General features: G+C 31.0%; 1 protein-coding gene and 1 long non-coding RNA gene across 9 annotated transcripts in view; one reads left to right on the top strand and one right to left on the bottom strand.

Moving 5' to 3' along the window:
- The window catches only part of LOC127715034 (uncharacterized), a 55899-nt gene that overhangs the window by 25714 nt on the left and 12627 nt on the right, over positions 1–17558 (bottom strand). For 2 of the 8 annotated variants that reach the window (XM_052221052.1, XM_052221057.1), the window contains 5 exons: positions 17137–17543; positions 9588–9869; positions 7430–7618; positions 6801–6948; positions 5228–5362 (listed from right to left, as the gene is read on the bottom strand). In XM_052221052.1, coding sequence (XP_052077012.1) covers positions 5228–5362; positions 6801–6948; positions 7430–7618; positions 9588–9869; positions 17137–17543 — 1161 coding nt within the window. The remainder of the gene's footprint in view (positions 1–5227; positions 5363–6800; positions 6949–7429; positions 7619–9587; positions 9870–17136; positions 17544–17558) is intronic. The other 6 variants (XR_007988084.1, XM_052221056.1, XM_052221053.1 and 3 more) reach the window with 5 other exon arrangements.
- Positions 9876–15568, top strand: LOC127715039 (uncharacterized). Its single transcript, XR_007988088.1, has 2 exons — positions 9876–11475; positions 15076–15568. It is a non-coding gene; the product is annotated as an uncharacterized LOC127715039 (long non-coding RNA).

The raw sequence follows: 17558 nt of genomic DNA, 5'->3' as shown, positions 1-17558 counted from the left end.
CAAGATTGGCAGAGTGACTTCAGAGGACAAGAGTTTTGTTAAAAAGAATTCAAGAACGGACAAGTGATTTTTCCTTTACCTTCGGTCCATGGTGACCTTAATATCAATATGTATATGTATAAACTTGCATCATTATAGGTTAGCTTACACGACGCTGTCTATTTGTAGACGCGAGATCAGTATGAAGGTTACCAGTTGTTTTTGCTGTGATTTTGGCTTTCTAGCGTATTTAGATATTTATGAAAATTATCATAAATGAGTACTAGTAATCAGGAAATGCAATCCTTTTTCATGTCGTTTGGCTTAATAGCTATCAAAAATATAAATTTCAGACTCCTTTTTTGTCAAAATTAGTGCAGAAACTGTCAAAAGATTAGCACGTCAGGGATACATTAAGGCATACACATACATTTTCTTTCGTCCCAATTCTTATGAAAATAGACAACAAAAAGTGATGTAAAGATTTTTAAGCATTTTCGCTCAGTTCAGTCTTGGTAATCATCTATATTTGTGTACCTAATGCTTTACATTCTATGGCTATCTCTGTGTTTCCTTGTTTTTTTTTTTTTTTTTGTTCTCAATGTCGTATATTTATCTCAAGTAGCTGTTGATCAAATAGTACGGTCGTACTCCAAATGTACTAGTTGATGATACAGTTTCTAAAATTATTCTTGTATTCAGTTTTGAAATGCCATTATCTTAGCTCATCCATCATTATAGGAGTTTACATAACATATAGTAAAATGACAACTTGATTCTCTTTATTCGTTATGCATACTAGGTCCTTAAATCATCTATACTACTAAATCTAAAGACCGTTTTTTGTTCACCTAATAAACGTATAACCGAGGAAAGCTACAAGGCAAACTTATATAAGGGTATATATACTTGATAAGGAATACTGAAAATTTTACGCTTTTACATCGATTACTGTTTCAAACAATAAGCAATTAGACAAATTAATAAGTTCTGGAACTATCCGATGCAACTTCCTTTTAGTCATGTCATTATATTTCCGGTCAAATGTAAGCAGTTTAACATGCTAAAGAACAAGTAGTATAGATATCATCATTCATAATGAAAGAAAGTACTTGCCCCATTATACACTAATCACGCTGTACCGAACTTGAAACACACTACTGCCGGCCCGGATATTTATACCCTGTACATGTACTCTCTATACTACTAAATCTAAAGACCGTTATAACTGCGCCTTGGTTTATTCTCCCGCTATTTCTGTATCTTTTGTCATTCACTTACGAAATAAACATGATAGCTACGTTTGCGATCTAATCAACTTAGTTTTACTCCAACACTAGTTGACATATCTAACTCAAGTCAGAAAAACACATCAATGGTTGTCTTTCCCTTAAAAATCCAAACTTTTCTGATTGGGTTCCATTAATATATCCTCCAGAAATAGAAATTAAAGAAACAACAGACATGACTTCCTCCGCCTCATTTTAAGACTTATACCTCAATTTGACATAAGCGGTCATCTTAGTACCAGAATCTATGACAAATGAGACGATTTTAATTTTGAAATTATAAATTTCCCCCACCTTAGCAGCAATATACCAACTTCACCTGCATATGGGGTACACATTTCCCAGCTCATTCGTTATTCAAGAGATTGCAGTCTGAGCAGAAAGTTGATGAAACAGGGTTACATCAAAGAACGTCTAGTCCTTTTTCTAAAAAAAGTTCATCGGAAGATACCAAGATCTTGTTGATAAATAGCCCGTATCAACTTCACAAATAATAAATGATGGTCTTGAAGTATAAATTCTAGGTACTGATGTTGTTTATCACCTCATTTACGTGTTATAGTGTTCTTTTTATTTGTATAACGAATAAGCTGGGAAATGTTCATATATCCAAGGATTCTTCAATTACAATAAACAAATATTTACATCTAATTGGATGTTCATTATCGAGAAATGTTTGGCAGTTCATTTATTTTTTTAAGGTCTTATTTTCTTTCTACATTTTTTTACAGCTTGTCATACTTTATGTATATAACAAAGTCTGATAATCATAATTGTATTCGATCATTTGGTACAACATTTTACACGAATTAAAACAGAAAAATAAAAAAAAAACATGAAAACTTTTGATTTCAGAGAAACTAAATTGTTTATAATAATCGAATACGTGGACTGCTTTTTATGAATACTGTAATGCAGATCGAAAATTATAGATAATGATGTACATTTTAGTAAAAAGGAAAACAATACTTCATACCTTTCATGCTTACGAAACGCTTTTTGCGGATTTATCTTCATCAGGAATGTTCAAATCCGAATATTTGAAAGCCAAAGGACGTATAAGAACCGAAACTGTTCAAAAGCTAAATGACAAAAAAGGACCCAAAAATAAAAACCGAATCCATCTGAGGTCAACTCTGCCTAAGGGAGTTCAAGCCTTTCTTAATAATTTATAAATTATATAAACGGACAATTTAAGAAAGGTTTGTAAGCTTGTGAAGCAGTTTAACACTTTTTTACACTAGAAAGGGACCAGCAAATATGCGAAAGATGTATGTAAGCAAAACGGGATGTACGGTAAAGTAAGTATTTTACATCGTCAGGTCTACTATTGATCTGGGCACAAGTGCTTATTAGAGCGATTCACAAAACAAAATCATATGAAAACGTAAAATGTTGACAGCAAAATCCGTGACAAAAAAAAACCAGTGACACCATGAGTCTGAAATGGTTCTCGTGATGAATTTATTGGCTGTTCATGGACTGAAGAGTTCATATGTGTCGTCTACATCTCCATAAGAAGACAACTTATTAATTTTCTGGGTGGAAATGCAAACGATTTTTGGCAAACAGAATTTTCGTTTCGATCAAGGTGGGATGATTTGCACCTATACCTGTGCACTGGGTCATTCGCTCAGATTTTATATTTTATATTAAGTTCTTCAGAGCTTATGTTCAATAAGCTGAAGCAAAATAAAGTTTTACTTACTTTCTATTAACAAAATTATATTATTCGGTCAAGATTATGGTCTTTTTTTTGATAACCCATTTGATTGATATTCTTTTGTTATGCATTGTTTAGTCCAGCCGTTTTTGGTTGATTCTAGAATGTTTTCCTTTTTTGTCATTCCCTATTTTTCTTCAGAATTTTCACGGAAAAATCTTTTTGACTTCCAAGCCCGAAAATCTGTATTCTCATAAAACTTCTTCCAATTTGTATGGCTTATGATGCAGCCTTTCAATAAATTGTTACTGGCCTGAGTCGTAGGACATGTGGTTATACTCGTGAAGACTTGAAAACTGGTATATAATGATAATTGAGGTTAACAAGCTGTGTTGAATAATGATTCATAGGATGAAGTTTCATAACAATAAATTTCAAACAATTTACAGTTACTGTGGTATTTGGGATAGAAATTGTATTCACTTTGCCGAATCTAAATAATATATAATTAATACAGTTATTTTGATATGTGTTGTACTAGTAAACAATACACTTAATTTGATGGACAAAATTATTAGGTCTAAGATGAAGATTAAATCAAATGAGGCTACAGATTGTTTACAGTTACAGTATATTTCCTTTCGGTATGGATGTTGTGTGACTGTTTTATATTCTATGACGACCTCTAGGTGTCATTTTTGTGAACTTCCGTTCTCGTGTTGTCTCATTTGTATATTTATCTCCACTAGCTGCTGTTCAGATAGTACAGTCGTACCCGAAATCATAATTCCCTATTTAATGAGGAAGTTTCTTCTTTACGTGTATTCAGTTTTAAAATGACATGATCTTATATCAGGCATTGTAGGTGTGCACATAACATGACAACTTTAATTCTCTTTATTCGTTATGGATGCTGGGTCCTTAAATCATTATTTCTGAATATATTAGCAAACCATTGTAACAATTTAGATGACACAATTGAATGTTTATGAATTTAGCAATATGATATCACATTGTAATATAGATAAAATTCCCCTCGTAGAAATTTCAATTAAATCGGTATTAAAAAAAATAATCCTTTTCAGTGCAAGATTTGTCCGATTTTGTTACCTTTTTTATAGATCCGATATAAAAAACATCTAATATTACGGAACACGTTTTCATTACATATTGATATGATAATATCTAAATTTACAATAACAGTTGAACATCTAAAATACTATTACTTTACTCATCCATCGTATTTGATTCGCCTTCGATCATATCAAGTATTCAACATTGTGTACCTCCGGCGAAGTGGATAACTTTTTAAATAAATGATATTTCAGGACTCTCGCTTCCTATCATATTTGCTGCTTTTAAAGGAGCTATTGAACCAAGGTTTTCAATGGTAAAATTGGCAATAGTTCCTTAAAAAATTGTATTTACGCTATGGTTTGGTTGACAATTATGGAAAAACTGTGTCACATCTGACAAGTTTACTAATCATTTTTGCCCGATTGGGAAATTAACGAATGCCACTTATCAACCAGAGTTGTACAAATCAATAAGATAAGTGCGACTGCCTACCCTTCCAAACCACATAGTTTCACAACCGGTTGTATATTGAACTTATGTATTTGCTACATCGTTAGTTTTTGCAGTATTGTGTGGACTTTTGTTTGTGTTTCAAGTCAGAAAAATACGTCAGTGGTTGTCTTCTGTTATATGTTGATGTTTTTTTTTCATATTTAAGGAATGATGCGTTGATGGCAGATGTTAGTCTGTTAAATTTATTTATAACTCTTTTACAGTCCGACAAATTTAGATATTGGCATATTGTAGATACATGTGCATTTGTCATGATCAAAACGGTCCTTTAACATTTAGATACCTTTTGATTTTTTGTGTTTCTGAGATGCTGTCTATATGACGTACATCACAAATTTATTTTCTAAAAATAATTATGACAGAGGTATCAATTTTAATTATGAATTTTTTCTTTGGAATCATTGGACATTAAATGCATTTGTTTCAGCTTCGTGTACTCATACTTAAAAAAATGATATAATTTTGATTTCAAGAAACAGTTAAAGAATAAGAGGAAAACAGAAGAAAAATATATAAAATATATCAGGAATGTCGATGACAATTAAAATACGTATCAAAACATTTTACAGACATTCAACGTCATGTCAATACAGCAACATTGTTGTATAGAACATTAGAAATTGCACAACGTAACATTCAAAAGACATCATAACTCTGCATTCCTTATTTGTTGGACAATCTTTTGACTCTTGTCGTTCTTCATAACCTTCATATATCCAAGGCCCACATTTTGGAAATTTTTTCGGGATTTTTGGCTGTTGACTCGGTGTTCCAACTTGTAAGGTAAGACCCATACCCATCTCGGTATGTGTTTGAAAGTGACAATGGAAGAACCAAAAACCTGAAAAATGTACAGGTTTCCTTGATATGCTCTCCTTACATCATATATTGATTATACTGTGTACTAATAATTGTGGAAATGAATCATGTCTGCACTTTTACGTTTAATTTTCTTGTAGTGGAAGAAGAACAGAATTTGTTTTGTTAGTTTTTACATTAAAAGGCATTAAAAACCGTCTTTTTTGCTTTGAAAAAATAACATAAAATAATGCATTAAAATATCGAAAATGTCTCGTTAGCGGTATTCGAAATCAAATATCTGAAATACATACAAAAACTTCAGAGAGTATATTATGTAAAAACAGTTTCTACTTGATCGAAATGAAACTTCACTTAACATAGCAAAAGTTTTCTTTTTAAAACATCATATTTTATAAACTATAAAGCATGATGAGAGTGTAGTCCTACAGGAACCCAAGACTCCAATTAATAGAACATAAAAGCAAATTATTCTTTAAGTTATATAGATAGAACTTTAAACCTACCTGTAGGTACGTTAATAAACATTTTGAATTTGTCAAATGATTCATAAATAATTGTGAACAGAATTATATGTTCTTATCTTGACTTTGTAGTTGTTATGGTGGAACAATTACCTTAAGATTAATCTACGATATTGACATATCCATTTTACCTTAATTATCGAAAAATATTTGGCAGTTAATTTATTCTTTTTAAGATCTTATTTACTTTTCATATCTTTTACAGCTCGGCATAATTTATGTATATGACAAAGTCTGTTAATAATGATTTTATTCGATTCGGTCGTTTGGTACAATAACATTAAAACACGAATTAAAACAGCAAAATAAAAAGAAACAAAATATGACGAAAATTGTTTTTATAGAGACTAAATGGTTTCTTTTATTTCAAGGTTAATTTTATTCATATCCTTATATCATTACATAAACGATTGTGCGAGGTTTGGCTAGCCACAAAACCAGGTTCAACCCACCATTTTTATCTTAAAATGTCCTGTACCAAGTCAGGAAAATGGTCATTGTTATATTATAGTTCGTTTCTGTGTGTGTTACATTTTAATGTTGTGTTTCTGTTGTGTCGTAGTTCTCCTCTTATATTTGATGTGTTTCCCTCAGTTTTAGTTTGTAATCCGGATTTGTTTTTTTCTCAATCGATTTATGAATTTCGAACAGCGGTATACTACTGTTGCCTTTATGTATTATATACGACTGTAATGAGATTCATTTTATTTTATTTTCCTTTATTTATAGATGAGAAACGTTGTATTTGATTCCTAGCTAGCTGATGTAGGTTCTTGAACACGAACGTTAAGATATGAAATATGGTTTGAAATATGTTTTTTTTTTTGTATATCGTATTTACCATTTTGATTAATCTCAATTTAGCTCATCATTATCTTATTGATAATTATATGACAAGTTTCATTAATATTCTTTTTAACGGAAATAACTACCAACCTGGGTTTTTTGCATGCAGTCTGAGAATGGTGAATCCTCCATCATGAATCATTACTGAATCTTTCAATGGGGCTTTATCAAGTTTTCTATGAATCATACCCTTTGCATCCAACGCCTTAACTTCCTCTATTGATGTTGATGTATTCAGCTAAAATACCAGAATTGTATTAACTAAGGGTGATAACAACTACCTATAGGGGTCTACCTGGCAGAACAGATGTATATGATGATATAAAATAGAATATGCTGTCTACTTTGCAACATTGGAAAACTTCTCAATTGTAGATAAGTGAACACCATATAGCGCCTAAGAAACTTACGCATACACATGAAAGAAATTTAGTATAAACTATATTGGTTTCTGTGTTACGTGTCATATAAATGAGATCATAATGGTAGAAAGAACATATGGTTTAACATTTGTTTGCAACAAATTATTATTCAACAAACCACAAGAGTTTTGCAATGTAACACTATAAATCTGAAAAATGATAAGAATTGATTTTACTCAATATCATGATATGTTCACAATAATGATAATCTTTTGATTTCCCTTCAAATCGGCATCTAAGACAGTTTTTGTGATCTATAGACCACATATATCCTTTCTCCTGTCAATATTCGTATACCTTATCCAGTCCTATTACTCTGAAGTAATTTCCATGTAGATGAAACGGGTGGTTCGTATTAAAAGTAGCACCTTCGTCCACTAAAAAAATTTCTACTACTTCTCCTAATCCGATTTCAATAACATGGAAACACTGGCAAAATTCACGAGTACAGTTTGCCTTCATGGAATCTTCATTACAAAATAGATCCTATAAAACAGAAATGATTACATTCTTACAAAATTATAGCATACAGTCACGAAATTATAACACACAGTCATGTTTTATTAGTTCACCAATTCAGTGATTAATACTATTATCAAGTCAATACGAATGCAGAAGATACATGGATTTTTGTATTGTAGAGATGGCATCTGATTGGTATATCTCTATATATGCATTCATTCATACATTATGTTCTACGAACGCAATAATCAAACAAAATTGAGATTATCAGGCTTATCTCCCGATACATTTAAAACATATATATATAAAAATTATGTTACACAAGTCTAAATTGAAAACAACGTTCAAACCTATGATTTCGTTGGATAAAAACCGCACTTTTTATACGTGCATGCATGCAAAACAAATTTCTTGGTAGAGGGGTCTGAATACAGCACAAACAACATTTTCCAAAAGACCAAAAAAGTGAAAAAGTATATTTTAACAAAACACATTTGACTAGCAGATCGAACAACGGATGTTCTTAAACCCTGCTGACTGCCATGGCGATTGCCAAATAAACAGATCACCAGATGTAACAAAATGGATCTTAATTATTAATTTAATACCAAACAGAAAACAATAAACTTGCGGAAAAGATGATATACGCAAACATGAGGTGCAAAAATTTGTACACCATATTCGGATTTCGACATTTAATGTCTCTTCAGTGATGTTAGGAATCGAAACGGTATTTGGAAGGCCATATAATTTACCTCAATTTAGGATTGACTCTTGAATTTTGAAGAGTCGAAATAGGATGAACGGATTAAATAAACCCGAATGTAAATATAATAGAAGCCCAAACATAAAAATATAAACAATTCTAAATTGAAAACAACGTTCAAACCTATGATTGCGATGGATACAAACCGCAATTTTTATACGTGTGCATGCAAAACAAATTTCTTGGTAGAGAGGTTTAAATACAGCACAAACAATATTTTCCAAAAGACCAAAAAAGTATATTTTAACAAAACACATTTGACTAGCAGGTCGAACAACGGATGTTCTTAAACACTGCTGACTGCCATGGCGATTGCCAAATAAACGGATCATCAGATGTAACAAAATGGATATTAATTATTAATTTAATACCAAACAGAAAACAATAAACTTGCGGACAAGATGGTATACCGCAAACATGAGGTGCAAACATTTTTGATATGTATATATAGTGTTTTCATTACAAGATCACAAGGTCCAATGCTAAAAGAGGGACGAAAGATATCAGAGGGACAGTCAAACTCATAGATCGAAAACAAACTGACAACGCCATGGCCAAAAATAAAAAGACAAACAGACAAATAATAGTACAGATGACACAATATAGAAAACTAAAGACTAAGCAACACGAACCCCACCAAAAACTGGGGGTGATCGCAGGTGCTCCGGAAGGGTAAGCAGATCCTGCTCCACATGTGGCACCCGTCGTGTTGCTTACTAAAAACTATATGATTACATCCAGAAATATCAAATGATTACTAGATGTCAAGATATTAATAAAGCTGTAGCACCGGTATTGAAGCAAAATTATTATTTTTCTAGAGCACATGCGTTCATTTTTGTTTTTTGAAGAGTTCGAGCTACTCATTTTTCAATAATTCAGAGTATTTTGTTGACGTGTTTATCTGTTCGATTTTTGTTTCTCACCGTCATGATGTCTGTATTTTTCGACAAATACGTTTTGTTTGTCCTCTTTTCATCTGCTGTCGTGCCTTTGTATAGTTTATATTTGTGTAAAAATTCATGAAATTTATGATGATAATGGACCGCCATGACAAGACATTTGTATATAAAAGATTCTTCTTGATGCTAATTTAGCGTGACATTCAATAGTTGACAGTTAGTATGGCTTCCCTTGTAAAATGTAAAACAGGTATTTGTTTAGGCACTCTTGTTAATCAAACTGTTACTCTATGATGAATATTAAATCAATTTGACCAATACTTACACTTGGAATGTCTGAGTACTGCGTTTGAGCAGGTGCAGGGGGGAACACTGTTGATATATGATTAATTTGTTGTGTGAATCTTCTAAATGGTGCATCTACTTCATGAACACTGTAGAACTCCTTGTCATGTGCTCGGAAATTGTCAATTATATTGAAGTCATAACCAAGATAGATTGTTTTGTCTGGAATTTCTTTCAGCGATTCATCATTTGGCATCGTAGAATTGAGTTGTGATATATCAACGAAGCCTTCTGTTGTCTTTTTGTTAAGAGGATCTAGTTGCTAAATAAATGATGAACGAATAATCTCTCGTTAGATCGAGAATGAATAGGAAAATATTTACTTTACACACATAAAATAAGTACTTGTTACAATCATCCAACCGCATCTTTGTTATAATGACCCGTTTTAACCTTATTGATGAATTCGTTTTTAAAAAATGTTATGCACTGATACGGATCCTTAAATCTGTCAAAATGTAACTAACGTAAAACTTACATGAAATATTTATTACAAGAATTTTAACGTTAATGGCATGTGCAATGATTATGTATCTAAAATTTTAGTAATTTATTCAAACTAATTTCATTTCAGCTTATAGAAAAACATTTAAATCGGCATCTTTATGAAAACAACTGTATACCCATACCATAATAGTAAAGAATGATTTTTTTAAATTATGGTGTAAACTCGAACACTTTCTGTGTATATCATATTGTTTTCCCAAGTATTTGATCAATGCTGTATATAAAAAGAGAGATGTGGTATGATTGTCAATGAGACGTGTATCTACTAAATCCACATGAAATGGATGTTGACAACTATTGGTAATAATACGGCTTTTGATTATAAGCAATTTCCATACCGTTAAGTCAAGGCTAAACGCCCGTACATAAAAAATACATGTTGATTTATATTTTTCTATTATCTTTCAATATAAATATAGGCAACATTAGTTTACCAATTTTCAAAACTTATAAATCGATTAAGAAGACAACTCAAAATCACAAACAATAACTGAGGCAATCGTAGGAACTCCAAACGTAGCCAGCCATATTCAAAACATATTTTCAAAAATTGTATACCTCTAACAAATCATCATGCCGTTTCTGTATATTTCATAAAATCTTAAAGGTATCAAATGTGACCACGTCTGACAAAATGGGCCCAGATGCGGTAACACGTAATTTTGGCTATGACGTTGCAAAGTTAACGTTGACGAGCACCTGCAAAAAATTTGTTCGCTGCCTAAAAACAATATTATTTCCCTTATGATAGCACATGCACAGCTTACCATGCGTGCGTATTTCGTAATTGTCTTTATATATCAAAGTCCGCAATATTCATTTTAACACGATTCCGTATTTTAGCCTGTTCATATTATAAGTTACTTCCCTTACCGAAAACGTAGGTTGACAAAGTGAAAAAGTTTGAAGCTAGTTCTGTTTCATTTTGCTAAAGTATCCCATCGGAACTAACAGATAAACATGATGAGAGTTTATTGTGGAGCTGCGGATTGTTGATGAAATATATTGTGCCCATATAGACAGTTCTCAACGTGATAATCTAACATATGATGTTGGCGCTGTTTAAAAACATGTGAATCTGATGAATCCGAGTCAATGCAGGATGATCTTTTTATACAAATAAATGAAGAAAATCGGGAATATATGAAACATATGCCGCAGAAGTGAAATACAAAAGTGTTGGTTTACGCTCTTTCTAACGATTTCCAAACATTGTAGTGTCAAAATCATGTACTGAAAACCTGATTTTCATGATAAATACAGTACACATGTAGATGTTCAGCTACGAACATAATAAAGGGACTAATGCTCTTCCGGCAAAGATAACTATACCAATCTCCCAGGTGACAGCCAAGATACAGGTAATTATATTGAACAATTACAATCAGATTAAAACAAATAAATTACATATTTGAATATTAACATTTTCTGTTAATATTTATCTTGTTTTATCATGTTTATTAAATAAAATTGTTAAGTAAAATCAATAAATATTGTGATAACTCAGGCAGTGTACCCCTTTCAACAGCTAAAGTAAATGAAAATGTGACTGACAACTTACATGTTATTCATTTAGAACAAACATGTATGCATAATATAAATGTAATACATGTCTGTATATTACATGCATTCAAAAATGTACTATCATTTTGTTAAATATTACTTGTAATTTTTATATGCACTTTTTTTTTACCACACTGCACACATTGCATTATGATGTTCTATCATGTACATACGTTGACTTTTTATGATGAAAGCATAAAATTGTTTAGTATCATTATGAAAAAGAGTGTTTTAGCTAGCTTTCTCTGAAATTGACAAATCATAAATATATTCCCAAAAATATATGCATCAGATGTTTACGAACATGGTTAGAGTTAAATTTACGACACCTATGAATTAAATTCAACAGACTGATTATACTGACAGCACCAATCTGATGAATATTTATGTTATAGTCTGAATATGCATATTATACTGCATGTAGCATGACTAGCATCTACATATGCATATTATACCAGCATCTACATGTCCTTATAAAATGTACACATTATGAAGTGGCTTTGTAATTTTAGTCATAAACTTACTAAATTGTGTAACTCAACCTATACATTGACCTTTTAACTCAGTCTAGAAGTAAAAGCTGAGTTAAAACACACAATTTAATATATACATGTACATATATGTTAACTCTTTTTGTCTTTTGTTCTTATGTTAGTGGTTTGTGTGCCTCCTACAGATCTTTTAAGTTAAGCCAATTGCTACTGATTTTTGTAGTTTGATCATTTGTTGGGCTGTTAAACCACCGTCTTAAGTTGGATGGAAAAGGGGAGAAGGGGTGTTCCAAAGTTAGTAACATGTAGTACAGTGGTTGTCGTATAATCATGTTATATTTGTTTTTCGTAATTGTTTTGTTATGAATTAAGCTCTTAGTTTTCTTGGTTGAATCGTTTCACATTTTTTATGCTCTGGACTTTTCAATACAGCCAGCTATAAAGTATAGGTTTTCCTCATTGTTGAAGGCCATACAGTGCCTTAAATTGCTTTATACCACTTCATTTTAACTTTATTAGATACTTGTCTCATTGGCAATCAGACCACAGCTCCTCATTTTTTTTAAATTAAGGTTTAAATTGTTATTTTATCAGGAAAGCTGTTTAACATGTATAAACACATGTTCACCTAAGTGCAATGAAGTGCATTTCATGAGATTAATTTCAAACTTGTGTTAAATTGTGTGTTTTTTTTTTTTTTTAATTTTGTGAGCTAAAATTCAAAGTGACTTTTTATAAGGACATAATAAGATGCCAACAATATTATTCATAATTCAAAACATAACATGTTTGTTGATTTTATGCCAAAAGCATTTTTTCTATATAAGTTCCCTTAAGTTTTTATAATTCTATTTTCATTAAAATATTTGATTTCAATATAGATATTTAATAAAACCAGAATGAGTTCATTTATTACAAACAAATAACATTCACATTAATTTTCTTATTAAGGTGGCTGGGGCGTCTTAATTAAAATCTATAGAATTTTTTGATAATTTGTCAAAATGAAGTTTTTATCATGCTTTTTTCAAAGATATAATAAAAAGTATGGGTCACCGAACTTTTTTTCACGCTAGAGGTTGTGCAAAATTGTCAGATTTTGTATAGATTATGCATGGAAAATCAAATTTTGTGTGATAAAAAGAAAACTACTTGATAGAACTTTAAGATAAAATGTGAGAAGATAGCTCTTATAAGATGCTTTCATATAAGAAAAAGAAAAAATGGAGTCACCGAACTTGTTTTCTTGCTACAATAGGTAAATAGGTAAATTCACAACACTTTCTATTATACAAATTACTTTATCTGAGTTATCTCCCCTTATTTGGCAAAGTTGTAAAAAATCTTATCAAACACAAATAAGGTGTTTTTGAGAAATTACAGCCGTAATTATGATAAAACACACAATTTTCTATATTTACATCAAAAGTCTTTTACATAAATTACATACTACTCTCAAAATTTGCACATTTCATGAAATATCTAGACCAACGTTATCTGCTACTTCGAAATCCAAGATGGAGGAAGACACCCGAGCCACCTTAATTTAAGATTTCATATCACCTTTTTGTTTAATTCTTTGTATTTACATTTTACTTATAAAACGGGTGTGGTCACGTTTCTCCAACATTTGATATTTTTGTATACAGGTAAAGAATTTCTTGTTTCTTGTGATTTGTTTACATTAGGGATTATCAGAATTTACCTGTAATTTGAGTTACAGTAGATCCCGCTGAAATGAACTTTTGAATTATATAACAATAATACCAAATAAAAAAGTCAAAATTCAAAAAGTATATAAATTAATAGCACCAAAGAGCACTTATTTCATAAAACAACAGAATCATTTTTGTTGATAAACAATATAAGCACTATTAGACAAATACTTCTCGAGTGCTTCTTGAGTTCGGCCAATAGCGTTACTATCTAATTTAGGTAAAATATTTACGTCCATTTTAAGCAATAAACTTTTTGATTATTTAGATGAGTTTTTTAATTTTACAAGAAAATCATCAGGTTTCAGACCAGGATACAACACTAACTATCATATTTTTGTTCTGTATACCGTTTTTGAACTCATGAAATTGAAGAAGAAAAAGCTTTATTGTGCGTTTTTTGATTTTCAGAGAGCCTTTGATTCTATTCAAAGAAATCTCTTTTTATTTAAACTTTTGAATAATAATATAGGATAAATTACACGAATGATTGATATTGACTATTTGGTACATGACCGTGTTCTAAGAAACACGTACATGCATGAAGGTCATAAATTAGTTTCTTGAATGAAATCAAATATTTATTTACTAATGGGTGTCGTATGAGGTCCACCGGAGTTTTGAGCGAGGATTTCTTGGCATGGCAGACCCGGAAGATGAACTAGATGTGTATTTGAAGATTTCTTACTGTTATACGCTGATGACACTGTGTTATTAGCGGATAGTAACACTGAATTACAAAATATGTTAAATAAATTTGCGATATATTGTTACAAATGGCAGCTTAAGGTAATTGTTGATAAAACAAAAGTTATTGTTTTTGCAAACGGTAGATTTCCACAAAATTTGAAATTTTGTTATAAATGATACTGAAATTGAGATTGTTAAACATTATAGATATTTAGGAATATTTTTGACAAAAAGAGGTTTAGTTTCATAATCTTAATATTGACCCCTGGATCTGTCACTGAGTCTTATCACTGTCTTATTACTGTGCACGTGGCACTGATTAACCATATAAATATAATTATTCAATTGAAAGAATTTACATGTATGCATCCTATATCCATTGCAGGAAAAGATCATGCTTACTCTTTTTGAATGTAGTGTCTGATCTGGCTACATTTAAAACATACTGCGCGTACAATATTTGTTGATGATGTAGTTGCATTTATATTTTATTATTTTGCAGATTGCAGATAGTGTCATCAAGTCCAGAAGGAATAGCCATAACATTGCCTAGTTAGTCAAGGATATGGAGAAACCCTCATATATTAAAATTGGAAGCAATACCTTCAGCAATATTTTAACACTGCAGCATATATAAAGCACATATCACCACTTTATTGGTGATTCATCAAAACATAGATGTATAACTTCATACTAACATGTAAAGAAGCATGTGATTCATAACCAGCTATCATAAATCTGTTTATAAAGAAGAATACTCTAATATCACCATCTATTATGCCAAACACCTTAACACACAAAGGATTAAATGCAGCAAGACCGTGGTATCTCTATGAACAGACAGAATATTGCTTTAATGAAACTAATAATGACATAGTCTGTCCAAAGCTAACCATTGCTATTACTGAGGTTGACTTGACCGATGAAGGAGAATCCAATAAAGATCAATGTCCATCAAGAACGGAGCTTTTTATGAAATAAAATACCAAAGTTTGTTTTGTCTACTATTCTAATTATTTTTGAATTTAAAATATATTTAATGTTCAAGGCTAATGTCACCAACAAAGTCAAAACATTTTTAGTTGTTAATAAATTGACCACATGGCAGAAAACTGGTATATCTTGCACTTGGTACAGACACTTTAAATAGCAATGCCACTAAGTTCAAGTTTTTATTTCATTTAATTTTGGAAACAAATCTGATGGAAGTTTTGATACATTTTTTTTATATATTATATAAAAACAAAACTCACATTCAAAACATACGATAACGAAAAGCAACTCATTGAAAACCAACTAAAACTTAAAAAAAAGGACACTTAATTTCAAAGTATCACTGCAAAACAAATACAGATTTAGGGAAAATGACATGTATATATATATATAGACAGCACATTATCACCAGAAACAACACATAACATATATGTTAACATTAAGACATTTGGAGAATATGAAAAAAGAAGTTCTCCATTATTTTTGTTTGTTTCCATGGAAACCACATATTTAACACATAAATATTCCATAAAAACTAGATTTTTGTCATCAATATAGATATTCAATTATGGAGTATTTATAGATAATACAATATTGAGGTGGAACCCAATTACAACATTCCAATTACCAAAGAAAAAAATGAGTCAGAATTTTGTTTGAAGTTCCATATTTTTCCGATTATAAATTATGTATGCCGAATATGAACTGCTGTATTTTCGAAACCAGTTGAGATATCATCATAAAATTTTGTATTCATGGAAAGCACACTAGTAGCATTGAAAAAATGCAAAAAACTGAAAATATGTATAAATCTCATCTGGACCCATTTTCTCAGTCACGGTTTTGGAGGAAGAAATACAATTAAAACATAATCGGCCACAACGTATCTGAGCGGTAAAACAAATATGATGTAAACCAATATCAAATCAGTTTTACTGCATATTTTGTCTCATTATCTTCAGTTATTGTTATTCATTTTTGAAAAATGAATTTGACTGAATATCACTTTTGTATACAATTATTTTAAAAACAATCATTTCTGAACGATAAAGTTATGGTTATTTTAGTTTCTGTTGTTTTGTTTGTCATTATTTTTTAGATGTGCATTCGTACAACGCACACTAAGTACAAAGTAGGATTAGTTCATTGAGCAACGTACGTTGACCTATAATTGCTATAATAAACGTCTATGTCATTTGGACTCTGGTGGATAGTTGTTTCATTGCCAATCATACCACATCTCCTTATTTCTATCAAGTGTAAAACCCAATAAACCTATATTTTACCTCATATACTTTCGACTGAATATAAGTATGAATAAAACTAAAAACAAAAAATTATCGATGAACCAAAATATTTGTAGTATTTACTAAATTGCGTGTTTTTTTACAAAGTATCAATTTCTTATCAAATTTAAGTGATTTTCTTATGGATTTCATCTTAATCAATTGTATCTAAATAGCTTATATTGTAATTTGAAATGGCAAGTTCTGACCTTAAACTTTGTACATGTTCTTGTATATTTATGCCAATTGTTATAGATTCTATTAAGTTTTGAAATCATACGTACAATACCGTGAGTATCTACGTTCCATTCTTTATTCCCTAGGGGTTCTTCTTCAGCTGCTCCTTCGTATTTAACAACAGCAAGCTGAAACGCTTTTAAGGTTCCACAAAGTAACATTCCTGATGTTCGCATCCAGTAATTTCTAACATCTTGATTAGTGTGCACTATTATGTCATATCTTTCACCAGAGTACATTACTACCGAGTCTACGGTGTAGGGTTCTAACGGAGATCCGTCACTCGCAATCACTGTCAAATTATGATTGTCTATCGAAAACAATATAGGACATGTATTCAAACTATTGGTGATTACTCTAAAACGGTATCTACGTCCAAGTTGAACATTGAAAACTTCATATGGTGTGTACACTGTTGTATTATCTTTAATGAACTTGTGGTAAGCACCTTTACCTAACGTTGAATAAA

This window comes from Mytilus californianus, unplaced genomic scaffold, assembly GCF_021869535.1.
Source record: "Mytilus californianus isolate M0D057914Y unplaced genomic scaffold, xbMytCali1.0.p SCAF_9, whole genome shotgun sequence".
In the NCBI taxonomy this organism is placed as follows: Eukaryota; Metazoa; Mollusca; class Bivalvia; order Mytilida; family Mytilidae; genus Mytilus; species Mytilus californianus.
The sequence above is the reverse complement of the archived record's forward strand: the minus strand, read 5'-3'. Positions and strand labels throughout refer to the sequence as shown.